General features: G+C 39.1%; 1 protein-coding gene across 1 annotated transcript in view; it reads right to left on the bottom strand.

The window, feature by feature from the left end:
• THSD7B (thrombospondin type 1 domain containing 7B) overlaps positions 1-22,706 on the bottom strand; it is a 910,123-nt gene that overhangs the window by 651,378 nt on the left and 236,039 nt on the right. Inside the window, exons 3-4 of the mRNA XM_068968986.1 lie at positions 18,687-18,935; positions 3,346-3,515 (exon numbers count right to left, since the gene is read on the bottom strand). Coding sequence (XP_068825087.1) covers positions 3,346-3,515; positions 18,687-18,935 — 419 coding nt within the window. The remainder of the gene's footprint in view (positions 1-3,345; positions 3,516-18,686; positions 18,936-22,706) is intronic.

A 22,706-nucleotide genomic window follows, 5' to 3' on the forward strand; every position in this document is an offset into this window, starting at 1 on the left:
TCTAGGCCACATTGTCTTGAATGAAATATATTTTTCCCTGTCTCTATTAGATTAATGATGGTATGTCCCTTGTTTCAACATTTTACCATCTGAGAAATGACTCTTGAATGTAGGCTGAGTGGTTTTAATTTCACCTCAGAAAGGGGCAAGAAGAAAATGGTCTCAATAAATCCAAGTGTTTAGATTTATACGTAAGCATCGCTCTTGCAGGTGCTTCTGAATTATAAAAGAGAAATACAATTTTCTCTACTACAATAGCAACTGGTAAACAAAATCATAAATATTCTGCTATAGTTTGATTCACACATTGACTTGGCTATTACTATTACTATTGGCTTGGCTTGTTACTATTACTAGCAACACTTCTCATATTCAATACTACAGCATTAATTTTCCTGCAATTAAAATACCACATGGTCAATGAATAGCAGAACCAGGTAAATATGCCATATTATACTACTACTACACATACAATGAACGGAGGTCAAATGGAGAATTGGGTATCAACAAGAATAAGTTGGCAACAGAACTGCACTGAGATCCTAATTCAGCCTCACCATCCAGAATGAGACTCGGAGGACCTTGGGATAGAATTAGTAGTCTTTTCAATTTTTCTTTTCTTCTGGTATTTAGAAATTCTATTGCATCTTATCTCATGAGAGATCTTGGAAATAAACCTTATTTATTTATTTATTTTTCGAAGATTGTAGTTTCCTCTAAGATCTGGTTCTTAGAATGCAGAGCAGCTAGTTAACAGTGGATGGTGGGATTTCCAAGGAAGAAGAATCAGGAAATTCCACTCCAGAAAATAAGCAGAATATTCTGGAGCCAAAGGTAAACTTAAGTTGGTGGGAAAGTCAATTGTGACTGAGCAAAGTTTACCAAAATCAATGCCATTAAATGTCCCTCTCCCTTCAAAACAAAATCTGACACAATAATGGGGGGTAAAAAAAGACAAACAAAAAAGCTGATCTTTTTTGTAAAAAAAAAAAAAAGTTACCAAGTTTGGCCTTTGTTACTGCATTAGCAGAAAGGTTAGAAATATTTAAATTCTGCCTCTTTAATTAGGCAAACACACTCTTTGGTCTCTTATAGTTGCAATTCAGTTGTTTTCTTGTATTTCACTTGAGCCAAGAAGAAATTTTCACATTGCCAGATTTGTCAAGGTATATCCATAAATGACAGGCTTCCCAGGTGGCTCTGTGGTAAAGAATAAGGCTGCCAAGCAGGAGACACGGGTTGGATACCTGGGTCAGGAAGATCCCCTGGAGGAAATGGCAACCCGCATCAGTATTCTTACCTGAGATAGCCCACGGATAGAGGGGCCTAGTGGGCTATAGTCCACAGGGTCGCAAAAGAGTCAGACACAACTTAGTGACTGAACAACAATCCATAAATGATAATAGTAGGAAATGAAAGCATTTTAAGAAACAAAACTAATAAATAATACTTCTGGTTCACTTCCACACAACAGCAAAATCAAACCTTTGTTAATGACTACAAATATAAGTAGTAAGCTATACCATGCCTTTAATCCAATGTGGCTGTCCTGTATTTTCCAATGCAGCAACAGTTTGACTACTTTATTCAAATTTCTACAAGAACACATGGTTTCATCATATACATATTCATGGGTATGTATCTTGTCCCCACATCTAAGCACCTCCACTAACCACCTCCCAAGACCTGGGTTACCAAGCTTAGGCTTTCTAATCACTTTCTATTTCCATGTGAACCAAAGTATTAATTTAGAAGTATGCCTTGTCCTAAGATTTCTTCCTCTTTTCTAGGTGCTTGAAGAATATTGTACTGGGGCTTAACAGGCTGCTAAATGTTCACTTAACATCCTTACTCTACTTAACATTTCCCAACATGCAGCATATGATTCCCAGCCCTAGAACACCATCCTTCCAATTTCTTCCTAATTACAAACTTCCTGCCCAGCATGTTTCCATTAAGAAAGCTGGAAATACTAAGGTTGAAAAACACTTTAGAAATAGTTGATCCATAAGATAAGAAAGCTATTTTTACTAAAGAAACTTTAGGTAGATGTCAATAGAAGACTCAATGTTGAAGTTGAAAATAGACCATAATATATCAATTCTAAAAAATTCTTATATATGTTTTGACCCCGGAAGACCCTATTACTGTAGACAACAGTAAAGGAGAAGAAAGAGAAAGTGAAATAGAAAGATCATCAAGGTCTGAAAGCAAAATTTGAATTTTTTAATCTAAATTCTATTCCTCCATATTTAGAAAAGTAAGCATAGTCATGTCTATCCTGGAAGAGAGTGTGTAAATTTTCACTTTCCAAAAGAGACAATAGAGAAGGAAAAAATTCACCTATTGAATAATTCTAGCCCTATAAATGCAGCACTGTAACTTCAATTGTTGAAGCAAATTCTAAGGAGTCTGTAAAGATGACCCCTCTGTTAGTCATGCAATGAATCATAGAAGGCTATGGTCATGGCCTCTGAAATGATGAGAGGCCATGTCACACAAAAAAGGCACCTGGTATGAAAAGCTTCACAGGATAAAATGGACATATCACCACAATAAGAAAGCTCACACCTCTCTCTCTAACCAAGTTCTACAGTAGAGAAATGTACATGCACATTCTTAAGGAAGCATTTCCATCTTGACCACTTCAACAGCGGGCACTGCTGAGTGCCCCTCCAATGTGTCTGGTACCGACCATACATTTTTTCTAGACTGGAAGCATTACTGCACACTCTTGGCTTTTCAATCCATTGACTTCAGTAAATCTGGGCCAGTTTTTCAGTTCTTATATATTATCACCATGCCAAACTCTGAAACAAAAGGACTGTATACACCTAATGAGAGCCTACCATGAAGAAAGTTGTTTTTCCTCCCCCACTTTCTTCCTTATTATTTTCTTATTATTTAAACTCTGGCAATAAGAGAATGGATCCTTGATATCTGAAAATGATATTTCTGTAGAAGTTCTCACATTCACAAAAAAAAATCTCTCTTATAGAATAAAAAGAAAAAGAATGTTACTACCTCTTTGCCAACTGGCTGATTCCAGCATACTGGCCCCTTAGCATGTTGCATTCATTTCTGTTCCTGATCTTAGGTCTATTTTCTCATTTAATTTTCACAATGATCCTTTGCAATTGAGGAAATTATTAACACTAGTATTTTTTAACTATTCCTAAGTATTGCAAGTAGCAGGACTTAAGGATAGTTGGCAAATAGGCAATAAAATTTTAAACTTGTGAATGCTGAAGGTCTATTATACCAAGGAGAATATGAGGAGATGGTATTGGAATGCATTTCCATTCTAATCAGCAGCAGACTCTGGCCCCGGTACTGGCTGCCTACCTTCCTTGGCCCTCTGTGCTGTGGACGCTGGTGTGCTCTGGGCACAGTACACTTCTCGGGTCTGGATCCCACCTCCACAAATGGGTCCCGTCTCATGCCAGTGGAGGTATTGCTGCTCAAGAAGGAGAGACACTTGGCATTCTTTCCATTCAGAGGTCTTCCAGGAATACCTGTTTGGTGTGGTTTGTTTAAAAGAAGAAGAAGAAGTAAGGAAAACACAGAATTCAACAGGAAACTTAAGTTATTGACATCAAATGTATGGAATCATCTCTCTTTCTAGTATCAAATCTTTGCCTATGGATAAAGACATTTACCAGCTTTGGATACTAAACCTCTTTTATTTCCTTGAGAAAAAGTAGGCATTCTATCATGCTAATAGCACAGGACCAGAAGATTGAATGAAGGAAAATATGGATAAATAGTAGAGATGTCTCAGCCTTAAAGCTCTAAGAGAATAAAGAATCAGAGAAAGGACCCTGGTAGTCCAGTGATTAAGACTCTATGTTTCTAATGCAACAGGTGTGGGTTTGATCCATAGCTGGGGAACTAAGATCCCACATGCCACATGGCATGGCCAAAAGAGAGGAAGGAGCTGGAAACCAAATGAGCTTAATTCCCAGCAGCTGAACTCATCATGGGATATAATTCCACAAAATTTTAGATGACTTGGTGTGAAAGTTGGGCTTTCTTTTTTAATTAGTAGGACAGTGTATGAATGTGTGAGTATATTATTTTAAATGAACAGAGACTACATCCAACTTTTCAACCTTATTGATACAGGTATTTCTATCAGTTCGACCCCATTGAAATAAAGTTATATATATTAAAAATGAGTTCACCATCAGTTCAGTTCAGTCACTCAGTCATATCCGACTCTTTGGACCCGTGGACTGCAGCACACCAGGCTTCCCTGTCCATCACCAATTCCTGGAGCTTGCTCAAACTCATGTCCGTACAGTCAGTGATGCCATCCAATCATTTCATCTTCTGTCATCCCCTTCTCTTCCTGCCTTCAATCTTTCCCAGCATCAGGGCCTTTTCCAGTGAATCAGTTCTTCTAATCAGGTGGCCAAAGTATTGGAGCTTCAGCATCAGTCCTTCCAATGAATATTCAGTACTGATTTCCTTTAGGTTTGACTGATTTGATATCCTTGCTGTCCAAGGGACTCTCAAAAAGTCTTCTCCAACACCACAGTTCAAAAGCATTAATTCTTTGGTGCTCAGCTTCCATGCACCACTATATTTAATTGGTGAGTTGTTTGTCTTTTTTTCACAGGTATACAGACATGCCATTGTTATACTGACTTAGAATACGTCTTCTTGGTTTACATCTGATTGAGATACACAGTGATAGACATGCCCATGCACACACAAATAAGGGGGAAGACATACTGAAGTTTCTACACAACTTACAGAAAATAAAACAACGATAACAGTGCTACATTCATACCTAGAGAATGCTTTCAGACAGAATCTCCTTTTGTGGTTTATGAGAGCGTTCTTCAAGCCCATGGCATTAATATAACCCAAGAGAATTCACATAAATATCAGCAAACTCATTAGTTACTGGAGTAACAAACCAAACCTAAGAACATTCTCATATCTGCTGTCCCATTTCATGTCTTAGGAAAAATTTCTCAGTTTGGGGATTGTTCAAAGAAAAAAAATAGCACTAAAAAAAATAAACATACCTCACCAAGGCCCTGGCCTTATAAAAACTAGAGTAAAACCGAAATCAAGTAACAGACATCAAAATCAGGAAGCAAATCTCTAAAATATGTAAGAGTGAGCAAAGCCCTTGACAAGGAGGGTGGCTGTCATTCTAAAAAGCTTGAAAGCTGAGGATCATCAGTCTTGTGAAAAGCCCATTGAAGTAAAAGAATTTGGAAAAACCTGTGGGGTTTGTTGTAACAGGGTTCTGCTCCCTTTGCCTCACTACTTCATTTTCACAGGGTTTTCCAAGTGAAAATCAGTCAAAGAGCTGAACAAGAGTCTGATGTGTAGAGTTAAGTCCTGCTCACACTAGGTGAATATAGACAATAATATGTTTCTAATTCCTGGGCATGAAAGATTGAGAAAAGTCTAAGTCTTTCCAGAGACGGTCCTTCTCCAGAGCTGATGATCCAAAGCTCTTTCTCCTCCCTAGACAGAGGGGTCACCTAGACTTCACGGTCACGCAGGCAGAAGGCTTGTCTCTTGTGTCTCTGAGTCTCGGGGCACAGGTAAGTTCTCTTGTTTCTGGACTCTAAGGCAAGGCACGGTATGGTAGGGGTGGGTTAGCTGGACAGTTACCACATTCTCATTTCAAATTCTCTCCCCCCACCGATTGCCTAAAAGGGCTCTCTAGCTATTAAGGAGGTCAGATGCAGTCCTACCCTAAGGCTCCTATAGCAAATAAGGTGGGAAAAAGGTGCGGTAAGATGTGGACGACAAGCATGCTTCGGAATCAAACAGACATGGTTTGAATCGGAGCCTTTCCACTTACTAGTCATGTGATTTTGGCTCAGTGCTATTTTCCTAGCTGTAAAATAAGGGTAATGACACTGAATGTGGATCAAAGCACATAACAAATGTTCAATAAATGTTAACTCCCTTTTTAATGTCCTTTTACACCTGTTGTTTGGTCTCCTGCTGACACAGAAAACACACACACACACACACACCCAACACTGTACTTATGAGAACTTAATTGCTTTTATCAGAAGTTAATATTAGGGATCCAGGAATGCCATAGTCTTACCTCGAAGAATCAAAATTCAGTAAAGAGCATTAAAAAAAAAAAAAAAACTTAGAGCATTTAGAATCATAGCAAGTCACATCAATTTGTTTACTTGTTTGAAAGGAATGGGCCATGCTGCATAAACTGCTTTTTCAATTAATTTATCATGACCAAATGGAGGAATTTCGGAAGTCATTTTAGAGATAAGTGAAAAGAAAAGTTTAATGACTATGGTTTCCTATAAAGTAACAAAAACCCTGTTGGTAGCTCTTTAACCAAAAACATCCAAATTCCATTCACTGGCAAACAACAAATTCTCTAAAAAAAGAAAAAAGAAGACATTTATCATGATTGCTATTGCTTACCACCTCAGAGAAAATACCAACCTAGCAAGAGGCAAAGGAAAAAGCACACTAGTGAAGGACTTTATTCCTTTTAACATGCTGGTCTTTTCATAGTCTTTGCTTTTTTATTTTTATTTTTTTTCAAACGCAGTATGTTCAGTCACAAATCACCTAGAAGCCAGGAAAGCTGAACATTCTGAACTCACCCAACCTGGGAAAGTATCTCTAGCATCTGACAGAATAAGAAATCAAAGGAGTCTTCTCAGCTAAATGTTGCCTGCTATCTCCCTCAGAGGCTGTGACAGGAATAGCCCTCCAGCCTCTGGACAACTTGGCTTCCTGACTGCCAGGGACATTCTCTTTAATGTCCAAGTCCACATCAAAGAGCAGGCCTTTCCACCCTCTCTCTCCCAACTCTGCTGCCTTTCAAGCCTTACTTTGTCTTTCTGCTTAAGAGAGAAACAGGAGGTGTCTCAAAGGCCAAGATCCTGCCTCTTGTCGATAAACAACACTTTGAAACCAACTGTACAAATGCCTCAAGTAAAGTAAACGGCCATGACATGAAACCAATTAGTCGATGCTCATAGCCCCTCATGAATGGAGCTCCTCATGAACAGATCCATTTGTCTTGTCACATGGCCTGACTGAACAAGAGAGACAAGGCATTCATTTATTAAGGCTTCTAGGATATCATGACATATACCCGAAGCAATAATAACAATCAAAATTTTCTGCATGCTAAGTCTGTTACAGGCACCGCATTAACAAATCTAGGTGTATAACTTCATGTAGTCTTCCCAACACGTCTATAAAGAGACTTGTTGAGAATATCGTCAGTTAGGTTCAGTTTAGTTAAGACACTCAGTCATGTCCGACTCTTTGCGACCCCATGGACTGAAGCACGCCATTAGAATTTGAACACTGTGGTCACATAGGGTCAAATTCTAGCATTTTCAGGAGATAAGAACAAGTTAAAGAGAAAAATAAAATATAAGCCAAACAAATGTATCTAATTGTAAAAATTCAAGTTTCCACAAAATGCTGAAATGACAGTTTTTTGATGACTAATGCCTTTTCACGGCCCTGAAATCAAGCTCATTATTTTGCTGCCTGGTTACTGTGAGTGTTAGGGAAACCTACCATCAACCTTTTATATGAAAATGATTCCAATGACCTCACCATTAGTGAGACGTCACACTGTCAGCCACTTATATGCTGAATACCCAAGGGAAACAACTTGTATAAGAATATTTCAGTCAATGCTAACGTACGTATGTGAGATGGATGGCAGAAAGGAATTAAAAGTAGGACTCCCTAGGAACAGAAATAAGCCTGCCCAATAGTAAGCAAATCACTTGCTCAACCATGCAGTTATTCCTTTTTTCTTTTAAGAAGTAACTCTTGAACTCTAATTATATGTCAAGGCTGGATTCAGGCAATAGAAATGCATAACAATGATCAAGACAAAGCCCCGACCTTGAAGAGATGATCTTCTAGTGGGGAAGATAGACAGAAACGCACCAAAACAGAAGACAGCATCAGCTAACATGTCCATCAGAGAAAGATGGATGAGGAGAGCTAGTTCAATGCTGTGACCAGGAAAGCCTTCAGAATGCTGAATGAAATAAAGCAGTGGGCACAAGAAGAGGCGGACAAGGAGCACTCTAGAGGACAGTATGTTCAAAGGCCCCAGGGAAGGAGAGTGCTTTGCACTTGGTAGGAAAGCTCAGAAGCCAGTGTTGTTGGAACCAGAAGGTCAAGGTAGGAGGGAGAAAGAGGGAGAGGCAGGCAGGGGCCAGGCTACGGGGGAAGGACTATGAGTGTTATTCCAAATGTGCTAGGAAATCACTGTCAAATTTTGAGGAGGGTGAAAGAGTCATCCTGGCCACTGACTGAAGGACATACTGCAAGGGGAGTGGAAAAAGGGAGATAAACTTAGAGGCATTTGTTACTCTCGGAAACATGCTGCTGAAGCTTCAGTTGGGGCACTCACAGTGAATATGAGAAGTGATCAGACTCTGGATATTCTGTGCAGGTGGAGACAGCCTTCTGGTGATTAGATGTGGGTGGGAGAGGACTTCCCCAGTGGCTCAGCGGGTAAAGAATCTGCCTTCAAAGCAGGAGACACAGGAGATGCAGGTTCGATTCCTGGGTCAGTAAGATCCCCTGGAGAAGGAAATGGCAACCCACTCCAATATTCTTGCCTGAAAAATCCCAACGACAGAGGAGTCTGGCAGGCTAGAGTCCATGGGATCGCAAAGAGTTGGACACAACTGAGCCACTAAGCACAAGTGGGACAGAAAGAGAGGATTGGGGAATAATTCCAGGAACTTGCTTGGTGGTCCAGTGGCTAAGCATTTGTACTCCCAATGCAGGGGTCCCAGGTTCAACGCTGTTCAGGGAACTAGCTTCCTCATGTCTCAACTAAGAGTTTGCATGCCATGACCAAAGATTCTGTATGACACAAGTGAGACTAGGTGTAGCCATATAAAATAAATAAATAAAAAAGAATGATTCCAAATTACTTTGCCCCAAGTACTAGCAGCATAATTTCTTGGCACTGAATTATTACCTGAAACAGCCCAGGAAAGGGGACAAGAACTCAGATATCAGGTAAATGAATAAAACCTGAATTTCACTTCTATACTCTGCTTTCTGAAGCTGTCTCCCACACTTGGAACTTACTGGCCAATTTCTTCATATGTCCCCCATAATTTAAGTCTACTCTTAGGAAATGGTCAATAAATGTATTCACGGGATACATATTAAGTTACACATGTGTGCTTGCTCAGTCATGTCCAACTCTTTGCCAACCCATGGACTGTAGCCTGCCTGGCTCCTCTACTCATGGAATTTTCCAGGCAAGGTTATTGAAGTGGGTTGCCATTTCCTACTCCAGGGGATCTTCCCAATACAGGGATCGAACTCAGGTCTCTTGCAATTCCTGCATTGACAGGTGAATTCTTTACCAACTGTGTCACATGGGAAGCTCCACAGATTGAGAGTTATTATTAAATATTTCATCATTCTGAAAAGTTATATGCAATTTACAAGAAGAAATCAAGATTAAAACCAAAGAAAGAAATCTCTAGTGGTGGGAATACATATTTCCACAAAGAAATAGAGGAGACAATTTCTGGATTAGGAAAAGCTCCCCAAGGCCTGGAAATCTCATCCTCTGGGTAGCCAGCTTGTCTTCCTGAGAGTACTGTTGTCTAACCCTAGGAAACCTGTACTCAAACTATTCTCCAAATTTATGGGGGAAGGCTAGAAGGGGTAAGGAATGAATGCATTGCTCTGAAGCAAGGAATAGAGACATTCTAAATTAGCAAAGTCAAATTAGAAAAGTAGGTACATTTAGTGACTATTTAAAAAAGACTTTCATCCTACTAAGGTGACATAAACTGATTTTAATAGCAGTAGTATGGCAAGACCATCAGAGTTTTATAGCAACCCTTGCCCTTTAGAATGCATGCTTTGTCACTTTCAGAAGGCTTAGAATTGCTTACAAAGTGTGGGTTTCTTTTCTCCTTCTAAAGGCTTAGATCTAAAGCAAAGCAACATGGAATAGAATCTTCAGTGATCTAACAATGACAGATTGAAAGAATAATTGCATTGGTGAATGGTCATGTTTTGACTAAGCACATATAGCTTTGCAAACACTCTTGGAATTGAAACCCTAGCACAATGTATCCAAATTAAATGTGCGTATATTAAAAATCAGTGTACTGCAGCATGACTAATTTATGATAATGTCTGTTGTCCTTTTAAAATTGTAAATGCATTTAGAAAAGAATAAAGTTGTCATTTTTTGCTGAACAGACAACCAAAATAAAGAGAACTGATCGAGCTTTATGTGTTTTACGCTCTAGTAATTTTTTATTGAATAGAGTGGGACTATTGATTATGGTAAGCTACTCTCAAGTGCAAAGCTCTTCGCTCTTCAGCAGATGACTCTGCCAGTCAAACTCCATGTATGCATTATTAATAGATTTCTATCACTACGCATAGCACTTAGCAATATGTTAACTTTCTTACACTAACAGGGGAACAAATCCAGGAAAACTGAAAGTGGTACAACAGGGACTCATGAAAAAATATGCACCAATAAAAGATGGACTCAATAAAATGGCATCCGTCTTCTGCTGAAACAATTTACAGATTCTTTGAAACTGCTATTTCTTTCCCAAACAGATTCTCCTGAGGGTTTCAGGTCATGACTCCTTTACTACTCAAGTGCTGTAGAAAAAGCTGCTTAATTAAAACAATTTTAAAAAGCTTCCTTAAAGAACTCATTAATTCATTTAACCACCATTTATTGAGCTTCTATTATGTGCAAGGTGTTACTATAGTAGACAACCAGTGGGAAAAGATCAGTAGATGTGGTAGGCAATGCACGTGCCATTCTTTTCCAGAAGCCAGACTTTTACAAATGAAGAATCCGCCTGCAATATGGGAGACCCAGGTTCAATCCCTGGGCCAGGAAGATCCTCTGGAGAAGGAAATGGCAACCCACTCCAGTATTCTTGCCTGGGAAATCCCATGGACAGAGCAGCCTGGTGGGCTACAGTCTAAGGGGTGGCAAAGAGTCGGACATGACTGACTAACACTAATTAATTGTGATCTCATTTCTCACCCTTCTTGAACCTACTCTTACAACAAACGATGACAGCAACTTCTTTTCTGGAAATCCAGACACACTTAGCAAAAGCAAGGCAGCCACTGGGGAACGCTTTCCATCAAGTTCTGTGTGTCCATTCCTTCCCTGGGGAGATGTCCATGTCGAATATTCTTTATGAAGCCAATTTTAGATGCCTGTTATACAATCTGACTTGAATGATTCACGCATGTCATATTAAGTATCAGTATGGAATAAAGCACCCTGTGCATAAAATTGTTCTGTTACTGACCTACATTTGATGATCTATCCATTGTCTGCTGAGTATTTACTCTAAGCCAGACACTTTTATAGATGCTACCCACTCTGAAGTAGAAGAGGCAGAAAAAAAAAAAACTAACAAAAAATCCATATGTTTGGGATGAGTTATGGGGACATTATCAACTATTAAACACTTTTAAAGAACATAGTTATAAGGTTTGAAGACATGCTAGTTTTTAATGAGAGTATTATACAAGAATCTTAAAATGAATAAACTATGACAGACTGAAATTTCCTGAGTCCTCCACTAATCAGCACAGTGAAGGTTAAGCAGATATTTAACAAACATCTCTTTAAGACACAACATCCCTCTTCTAACACTCACTTCATTCAATGGGCAAAGGAAGCCCAAATACTAAGCCAACTTTTATCCACCATCCCTTCTCTTGGCACCATTACTTGGCTTAAACACTCATTTAAAAAAAAAAAAGTTATCAATTGATCCTCAGAGTTTTCTCAGGAAAAATAACTTTATCTAGAAAACATAAAATCAGGTTCAATACCTTAAAGAGAAAATAGGAAGGAACAGCCTGACCAGAGCAGGTTGTTTTAAAAGCACATCAAAGTGTGTAGAAGACCCACATAGACCTCTCAAAGTATGCACAGACAGACCTTTTGTGAAGAATCTCTAGTTCACCCAAAACAGAGATAAATTAACACATACTAGAGGTAAGGAAAGAAAGTTTATGAGGCCTAATATTTTTCAGTGTCAGACCAGAGTGTTGAAGCAATGTTTAGGAAATTGTTTTTTCTGGGCAGTAATTCACACACTCTATGTAAAATATCAGCCATACAGTGTCTGCCTAGAGATCTTCTTAAAAGTTTTACTCTATATTGGTCACTGTTACCTTTTAAAATCACTGTCTTATATTAAATTTCAAATGTTAAATTAACATTTAAGAAATACAACAGTCATTTCAGTGTGAAAGCTGTTGTCTCCTGGGGAGATTGTGGAAGTTGCTGGTAGGTCATCCAAGGTGTCAATTCCAAGATGCTGATATTTTTCAGTATTCTTGTCTGTTACTGTGTATTCAGCCAGAACAGGCTCTCTGCTTAAGTACAGAGGGTCTGGAGTCATAGCTGTTGTAACATCATGTCAGGTCCCAGCTGTCTGTGTCCTCTGCCTTTTCTTATGCTATCCAGTAACCAGAGGTTCAAAATTGGGAAAGGAGTACATCAAGGCTGTATATTGTCACTCTGCTTATTTAACTTATATGCAGAGTACATCATGCAAAATGCTGGACTGGATGAAGCACAAGCTGGAATCAAGATTGCTGGGAGGAATATCAATAACCTCAGATATGCAGATAGCATCACTCTTATGGGAGAAAGTGAAGAGGAGCTAAAGAGCCTCTTGATGAAAGTGAAAGAGGAGAGTGAAAAAGCTGGCTTAAAACTCTACATTCAGAAAATGAAGGTCATGGCCTCTGTTCCCATCACTTCATGGCAAATAGATGGGAAAACAGCATCCTTTTGAAAACAAACTTAAGGCTATATGTGTGTGTACATGAGTGTGTGTGTTAGTTGCTCAGTCGTGTATGACTCTGTGAAAGCAGCCTTAAGCTCTTTCTCTCACAAAGATCCTAAAGCTACACTGCTAACTCCCTTATATAGTTGACTCTTGAACAACTATAAGAGGTGATGATATTCCACATAGTCAAAAAATTGGGTCTGTTAGTCCATCCTTTGTATCCAAGGTTCTCTATCCATGAAATCAACCAACCTCAGATTGTGCAGTGCTGTATTATTTAGTATTGAAAAAGTCTATGTCTAAGAGGACCTGCACATTTCAAACCCTGGTTGTTCAAGTAGCAATTGTAGTTTTAAAGTTTCCCAAGTCAGCTTAACACAGGCTGGCCTCAGCCTTTCAGGTTAACTTATGCTCAATGCCTCAAGGAATCTGCAAAGTATCCAGTGTCTGGGCACTCTTCTAGCAGGAGCTCTTCCTGGTCACAATTGCTTTCATGGAATCATGCCTTAGGGACTGGCACTCACAGTGTTCAAGTGAAAATGTTGATTAGTGGAGTCTAGCTAGTGAAGGGCGGAGGAGCCTGGTAGGCTGCAGTCCATGGGGTCGCTAGGAGTCAGACACGACTTCCCTTTCACTTTTCACTTTCATGCAATGGAGAAGGAAATGGCAACCCACTTCAGTGTTCTTGCCTGGAGAATCCCAGGGACGGCGGAGCCTGGTGGGCTGCCATCTATGGGGTCGCACAGAGTCAGACACAACTGAAGAAGTTTAGCAGCAGCGGCAGCAGCTAGTGAAAAGAGTAGCCCCTGAACTACACAACTAAAAACCACTGTGAACAGTATTATTATTGGAGGAAGTAGGAAGTAAGCACATCTCTAGCTCATCTCTTCTTGGAATACATATTCTTCCTCTTATTAACTGAAACGCTAATTTCCTCACTTGCTTCAAGTCCTCCTCCAAACCCCAGTCCCTGATCCTGCTCGTTCAAATGAAGTTTCTCTAATGACACTCTAATTCTATAACCTGAGCTGGCCCCCATTACAGCATTCCAGGAGTTTCTATCCTTGCCCTGTTCTAATGATTCATTTTTTTCTATATTTCATACACAAAATATATAGTTTATTTCATTTATTACATTTATTTAGTATATCTTCACTAAAATTTAGATCCCACAAGAGGAAGGGAACTTTGTCCAATCCATTTTCTGAGGTATCCCAAACATTTAATGTAGTGCTTGGCACATGGCAAGAGTTTAAGAGTATATTTACTGAATAAAGGAAAACATCTACAGCAAAGATGGTAGAAGGGTAAAACCAAGTGACATTCCAAGAGAGGACATTTTCCTACTAAGGAGAAGGATGGTGAATTAAATTTCTTGAGACATATGAAGTGCTCATGAATTCTGGGAAAGCAGACATGGACATTTTTGATCCCTAAGAGATTTTTGTTTCTATTTTCATTGTTCATGATGACTTTTAATCACCAGTGTCAAGCTAGAAACAAAAAGTTAACACACGGTCTTTATGCCTTCCTGAGGCAGAGGCCACAGCTCAAATCTTAGACAAATAAGAATGGCAGCCACTGTTAATTTTGTTGTTGTTATTTAAGTGTGCTCCTCCCCACCACCAACTAGAATCATTAGTAAACACATCATTCTCCCTAGAAAAAACTGGTTGGTACTAAGTGAATTTTCTAAGACTCCTATCTCCTTCAAATTCACTATTTGAGAAGGTTTTTAGAAAAGGTCATACTCAGTAACATTTCTATACAGCATATCTAGGGGCCCAGGTTAACCTCCAATGAACTTTTCGTCAGGACCTGTTTTCCGATGTGAAGGTTCAGTCACATGAAGCTCAAAGTAGAAATTAATCTTGGATAAATCTTATATGCAGAGTATACCATGTGAAATGCTGGGCTGGATGAAGCACAGCTGGAATCAAGATTGCTGGGAGAAATATCAATATCCTCAGATATGAAGATGACACCACCCTTAGGGCAGAAAGTTAAAAACTGAAAAGCCTCTCGGTGAGAGTGAAAGAGGAGAGTGAAAAAGTTGGGTTAAAACTCAACATACAGAAAACTAAGATCATGGCATCTGGTCCCATCACTTCATGGGAAATAGACGGGGAAACAATGGAAACAGTGACAGACTTTGTTTTCTTGGGCTCCAAAATCACTGCAGATGGTAACTGCAGCCACAAAATTAAAAGACGCCTGCTACTTGGAAGAAAAGCTATCACTAACCTAGACAACATACTAAAAAGCAGAGACATTACTTTGCCAACAAAGGTCCAAGATTCGGACACGATTGAGTGACTGAACTGAACTGAACCGAACATCATGAAGTATTACTGTTCCATGGCATTATGTTGGGAAAAACGACACGTATGAATGCATGTTATATGTATCTATACCCTCACCTGGGTGTATGTCTTCACTAACATGAGAGTCAGTGTGAGGTATTGAAAAGATCACTGACCTTGAAGCCAAATGGACTTCAACTTGAATCAAAAGCGACAATACCAATTTACATCACTTTTTACTATTAAAAGCCCCATTTAGATTATAAACGTCATATTATTCTAAATAATCTTTATAACATCTCTGGTAAAGTTATTGACCTAAAGCATATACTCAATAAAAAGCAGTCATTCTTAACAAAGTTGATACAACTCAACTTCTTCAGCATCTTCAGGGAGGTACCACTCTTACTTACAAGAGAATTGCATAGTTATTGACAAAGAAAAGAGGAAAATGGAGGATATTTATAACTCAAAAAACTGTTGAAAATATCAGGAGAAGGTCATCAGCCATTCCTTGAAAAGGATGAAGGAAAAAAGTACATATGTGAAGTTATCATTTAACTCAGATTCTATTTCTGGCAGCCTAACATTGAGAATCTTCCTAAACTAGGCCTCCATAGGGAAAAAAAATCACTCAGAAGAATAACTTTCTATTCTATTAAGTTATTATAGAATAGATAATATGCCAAAGAATGTTCAAAGTACCACACAATTACACTCATCTCACACAGCAGCAAAGTAATGCTCAAAATTCTCCAAGTCAAGGCTTCAACAGGACATGAACCAAGAACTACCAGATGTTCAGCGTGGAGTTAAAAAAGGCAGAGGAACCAGAGATCAAATTTCCAAAATCTGTTGAATCATAGGAAAAGCAAGAGAGTTCCAGAAAAACATCCACTTCTGCTTCATTGACTATGCCAAAGCCTTTGACTGTGTGAATCACAACAAACTGGAAAATTCTTATAGAGATGGAAATACCGACCACCTCACCTGCCTACTGAGAAATCTATATGCAGGTCAAGAAGCAACAGTCAGAACCAGACATGGAACAATGCACTGATTTCAAATTGGGAAATGGACTGGTTTAAAATTGGGAAAAACACATCAAGGCTGTATATTGTCACCCTGCTTACTTAAGTATATCATGCAAAATGCTGGACTGGATAATGCAAAAACTGGAATCAAGATTGCCAGGAGAAATATCAATAACCCCATATATGAACATGACACCACCTTTATGGCAGAAAGTGAAGAGAAACTGAAGAGCCTCTTGATAAAGTGAAAGAGAAGAATGAAAAAGCTGGCTGAAAACTCAACATTTGGAAAAGTAAGATCACAGCATCCGGTCCCATCACTTCATGGCAAATAGATAGGGAAACAATGGAAACAGTGACTGACTTTGTTTTCTTGGGCTCCAAAATCACTGCAGATGGTGACTGCAGCCATGAAATTAAAAGACACTTCTTCCTTGGGGAAAAAAAAAAGCTATGACCAACCTAGACAGCACATTAAAAATCAGAGACATTACTTGCCAACAAAGGTCCATCTAATGAAAAGTATTGCTTTTCCAGTAGTCATTTATAGATGTGAGAGCTGGACTATAAAGCTGAGTGCCGAAGAATTGATGGTTTTGAACTATGGTATTGGTGAAGACTGTTGAGAGTCTCTTGGACTTCAAGGAGATCAAACCAGTCAAACCTAAAGGAAATCAGTCCTGATTATTCATTGGAAGGACTGATGCTGAAGTTGAAGCTCCAATACTTTGGCCACCTGATGCAAAGAATGGACTCATTGGAAAAGACCCTGATGCTGGGGAAGATTAAAGGCAGGAGGAGAAGGATGACAGAGAATGAGATGGTTGGATGGCATGAATCTGAGCAAGCTCTGGGAACTGGTGATGGACAGGGAAGGTTGGCATGCTGCAGTACATAGGGTTGCAAAGAATCAGAGATGACTGAGCAACTGTATTGAACTCATTTCATTATGCCTTCCAAGAGGAGAGTCTCTTACTGGTGGAAATGAACCCACCTGAAAATGACAACAGTAAGAATCAGTACACTGGTAGTGCCTCCTATGTGCTACGCAGTGGGATAGACAGTGCTAGTCTGCAGCTCTTCAACCTCCAACACAGGCAGCATATTTAGACACATGTTATTGATGAGGGGAAGGTCTTAAAGAAGTCGTATAGCTTTTTCAAACATATACAGCTAAAAAGTAATGTTATACAATTTTAACCCAAGGTCTATCTAAGCTCAAAAAGGACAGAGACCTCAGGTTTTATTTCCAATCTCATGCTTTGCCCCAAAATTAGTGTCTTGAAAGATTGAACACATACTCAATACAATTAGGAAGGATTCTGTGACAGTAGGTTAACCTGTCAAGAATCAGGAATGACATCTGCTTTCTCTGCTTTTTCAGGCAAGAAATGATATAAATCTAAGTAGTCATCTTACTAAAAAATGAACAATCAATATGTAAGGAGTATGTTGAATCAACCCAGATTTCTATGGTGAGGTGGAAGAAGAGAGCGACTAAGAATGTGAAAAGAGGAACTTGCTCAGAGATACCCTCCTCCCCAAACTCTGCCCTCCTCTTACATGCATTCTTTCAAGTACAAGGAATAGCCAGGCCCATCAACGACACCAGGTGAGTTTGTAACCTGCTTACACGTCACATATCCCAGGTGATTAATTCCTACAGTAAGTTATGTTTTGCTTCACTGTTTCACTGAGGAAATGGTCTCAAATCTTAGATACAATAAGAAACTAGAAAAGGTCTATCTAATATAGCTACAGACGTAAGATATAGTTCAGGGCAGCTGGGCAGCAGGAATTATCACAAATTCATCCCCAGCCAACTTCTGCACAACTATCATTATCAGACTGAGTCCATTGTAAGCCAACAACCAGATGAAAATACACTGGGGTCTTCACCAAAGGCAACATAATCGGGCAAAATATAACCAATATCAAGGTCTTCAATTTAGCTATTAATTTATGTCAACCCTTTTCCAACATTTTCCATTTCCCTAGGGACCTGAAATAGAAACAGTGCCCCAGGGTGGCAGTGAATTTCAGGGAAAGAGTGTCATTAGAATCAGGGGGCTGTCATTCATTAACTATGTAACCTCAGAAATTGCTTAATCTCTCTGAGCATCAGTGGCCTTATTTACAAAATGAAGATGCAGATGAATGACTTCTTACGTTATCAGAAAAATTAGGTCTGGCACATCAGGTAATGATAACTAATGGCTATTAAATATTTATGCTGTGGCAGGTGCTGGATGAAGTGAATACGGCTAGTAGAAGAGTAAACTGAGGCACTAGATTTAACTCATTTGCCAAAATGCACATAACTGGAAAGTCTCAGAAGTAGGATTGGAGGCCAGGGAATCAACGCAGCCTATGCCCTAACCCCACTGCATTCTACTGCCTAATATGAAACTTTGCACTGAGTAAAGACTCGACAAGTATGAGGCACAGCTATAGTGACTGGTAACATGTCTATATCACATAAAATCAGATTATATAGAACAACTGAACACTCATGCCAAAGAACACAATACCTGGGACATAAGTGCAGAAGCTCTCCTTCGACAATGCAGGCTTCTTTCTCGAGAAGTTCGGGGCAATCCTTCCCACCTCCAAGAGCAATGTGCTTCACATCACGGCTCCTGCTCCTAAATCCTGGTGAGAGACTCCCTGAACGACAGGTCTTAGAGCAGGGGCTCCAGGAAGACCACTCAGTGGTTTCACAGTCTTTCGGCATGATGCAGGACTGGACAGTCAAAGGGAAGGAATCTTGCATGCAAAGGCTGAAGGAACAGAAACAGAAAACAGCAGGCCATGGGCTAAATGAGTGCAATCACATTATGAAGTACCTAGACTGGATTAAAAGCAAACAAACAAACCTGAAACCTGCGTTTTTCAAGTTTTCAAGATAAGCTCTAAAGTAAGAGGAAAAAAAATTTTTTTAATGTTAGAGGCATCATGATAAACCTATTGCAGGTCTTACATTAAGAGTGAACACTCGATTTCACCTGAAACCGTGAAGCTACAATGTTTCACTCTCACAAGACACGTAAGTAAGATGAGTCTATCTTGTACCTTGTCCAAATCATCCTCCGAAATAATGGAGGATCTTCTCATGTGCTTGCACTTTCTGACACAGCCTACAGGTACTCTTTGTTCAGCAGTTCCTCAGTGTCAAATACTGCACTGTGCTTCACAGGCATTTTCTTACAACAGTCTCATGAGTTTACCTATTATTACATCCATTTGTAGATGAGAAAACTTAAGGTCAGGAAGGCTAAACCATTTGTGAAAGGTCACAGAAAAGTAAATGTAAGCTTTTGAGTATTAATCTGTCCATTCTTTTACATACTGGTCTATTAAAAATAAACAAATGTGACATTATGTTTCCCCATATTGTTAAGCTCTGAGCATCAATTTCCTCATCTGCAAAACTGAAGTGCTTTAAAATGCTAACAATGTAATTGGAAAACAGATAAATAAATAACAAGATATGATAATGTGGTGAACTCAACATAAAATCATTTACAATGATGAAGAGAAAAACTAATGAGACAGTGATAGACCACACAGGAAAGGTGGGGGTAAGGATAGGGGGGCAATTCTAAAACAGATGGACATCTGAAACACACTTTAAAAAATTAATGAGAACTTCTCAGGCACAGAAAGAAGACTTAAAATTAAGTCAAATAAGTAGCATATTTGAAGCCTTTAGATAAAATTTGTGGTTATAGGAACCAGTGGTATGCTAGAACTGGATTCAGCAAGGACAAAGTGTAAAATTTTCAGAATTTTGCAAGCCAGTTGATTTCATGTGACTAGCTTACACTTAACCATGGTCAGAGTAGTTACACTACAGAAATCAGCAAATGCTACAAATCAAGCCCCCCACCCTACTCTGAACCTTCAACCATCAGAACTGGTGGTCAAATATTCAAAAGCACACCAATGGGAGAAAGTAAAAGCCATAAATGGACATATTTATGGCACATAAAATTCAAAGAGAAAAGTGGATAAATATTAAGAATGTAGTTATGTAAAAAGTATGTCTGGAAAAGCTTCATGTCATGGACTAAGGACTTTGGATTTAATTGAGTATTAAATAATTTTAAGTGGAGGCAGTCAGATTCATGTAAGAAGATAATAATAATTCAAGTATTAATTGACATTTGTTTCTTTTTCATTTTGTCTTGCATTTCCCTTCTTCAGTCAAAGACATCCATTACTTCAAATGAAAGAAAAGCATAATTTTGACAGTAATATAAATCAAAGAAAGGGTTCAAACACTGTTCAAACACTAACTTTCAAAACTGGGCCTATGAAACCTGGTGGAACAACAGCTACAGAGTTTGCCAATAGTTACTTTGTACGTATTTAAAAAGAGATAAGTATTAAAATGCTTCCAAATTTCTGACTTGGAAAAATAATGAAAATTAAGGGAGCCAATAGATGGGGAAACAGTGGAAACAGTGTCAGACTTTATTTTTGGGGGCTCCAAAATCATTGCAGATGGTAACTGCAGCCATGAAATTAAAAGACACTTACTCCTTGGAAGAAAAGTTATGACCAACCTAGATGGCATATTCAAAAGCAGAGACATTATTTTGCCGACTAAGGTCCGTCTAGTCAAGGCTATGGTTTTTCCAGTAGTCATGCATGGATGTGAGAGTTGGACTGTGAAGAAGGCTGAGCACCGAAGAATTGATGTTTTTGAACTATGGTGTTGGAGAAGACTCTTGAGAGTCCCTTGGACTGCAAGGAGATCCAGCCAGTCCATTCTGAAGGAGATCAGCCCTGGGATTTCTTTGGAAGGAATGATGCTAAAGCTGAAACTCCAGTACTTTGGCCACCTCATGCGAAGAGTTGACTCATTGGAAAAGACTCTGATGCTGGGAGGGATTGGGGGCAGGAGGAGAAGGGGACGACCGAGGATGAGATGGCTGGATGGCATCACTGGCTCGATGGACATGAGTCTGAGTGAACTCCAGGAGTTGGTGATGGACAGGGAGGCCTGGTGTGCTGCGATTCATGGGTTCGCAAAGAGTCAGACACAATTGAGTGACTGAACTGAACTGAATAAACAAATAGATTATAGAAGACGGTGCAGGGGAGAATAATATATGTTTACATTAGGCCAGATCAATGAGTAAAATGTGGTGAAATTTCAATACAGCTGTCCTTCATGAAGGGCACTAGGTGGCACTAGTAGTAAAGGACCCTCCCACCCCCTGCCACTGCAGAACTAAGAGACATGGGTTCGATCTCTGGGTGGGAAAGATTCCCTGGAGGAGGGCAAGGCACCCCCCTCCAGTATTCTTGCCTGGAGAATCCCATGGACAGAGGAGCCTGGCAGGCTACAGTCCATAGGGTCACAAAGAGTCGGACATGACTGAAGCAATTTAGCAAGCATGTGTGAATGCATCCTTCATGAAACCACAGAGAGTTAGTTTGGTTTTCAAATATCACAATGATATAAACTTTTGGTACAATATTTTGATAAGTCTATTCAGATCATATGATCCCCTTCAAAATGAAAAAAACAATGTATACCTCATTATCATTACTTACTTCAATTAGATATTTGGGGATCTTGGGATTGAGAGAAAATAGGAAGAATCTTTGTTGAAAATTTCTCACCTAAATCATAGTGTACCATCATTGTACAATGGGGAGAATGGAGGGAATGACCACCTCTTTTAAACTTACGACAAAACAGAAAGCTGTTGATTAACAAGTTTCTAGGTTTTGACTTTTAAGAAATCATAATTGGCTGAGTCATGTCCTGACACAAATTCATATGTTGAAGTCCTAACCTTCGATACCTCAGAATGTAACTGTACTTGAAGACAGAGTCTTTAAAGCAGTAATTAAGTTAAAACGTGGTCATGAGGGTAGGCCCTAATCCTGTATGACTGGTGTCCTTATAAGAAGAGATTAGGGCACAGACACAAGCAGAGGGAAGAGTATGAGAAGACATGGAAAGAAGACAACCTTCTACAAGCCAAGGAGAGAGGTCTCAGAAGAAACCAGTCCTGCTGACACCTGATCCACCCTCCAGAATTGTGACCAAATAAGTATCTGTTGTTTAAGTTACAGTCTATGGTATTTTGTTAAGGTAGCCCTAAGAAATTGATTTAATAAAGTTTTTAAATTTGTGCATACTTTTATAGAGTTTTAATTTCCAAAGTTGATTTTCTTCCTCTTTTCATGATGGAGATCCCACACTATACAGTTCTCTGTCTACAGAAGTAGTGGTTTGGTCCTTACCATTTACCAGTTGTCATTCTGATCTTCTCTGAACTAACTTTTCCTATTGGACCGGAAGAAGGGGTAAGACTCCAACAGTACAAGCATTTGCATGGAGCTGGATGAATTAATCAAGGGGTATTGTAATTCTGAAAACAGCTTCTAATTCTTGGAATTAGGAAGGGCATATGTTTTAATGATTACATATTTACTATTTTAATGTTATAATTTAATAGCAATATTTAATATTATTTTTACCAACTTACCTCCTTTATTAAAAAGAGTAATCATAAAAGGTACCACATAGA

Source organism: Capricornis sumatraensis, chromosome 3, assembly GCF_032405125.1.
Source record: "Capricornis sumatraensis isolate serow.1 chromosome 3, serow.2, whole genome shotgun sequence".
Lineage (NCBI taxonomy): Eukaryota > Metazoa > Chordata > Mammalia > Artiodactyla > Bovidae > Capricornis > Capricornis sumatraensis.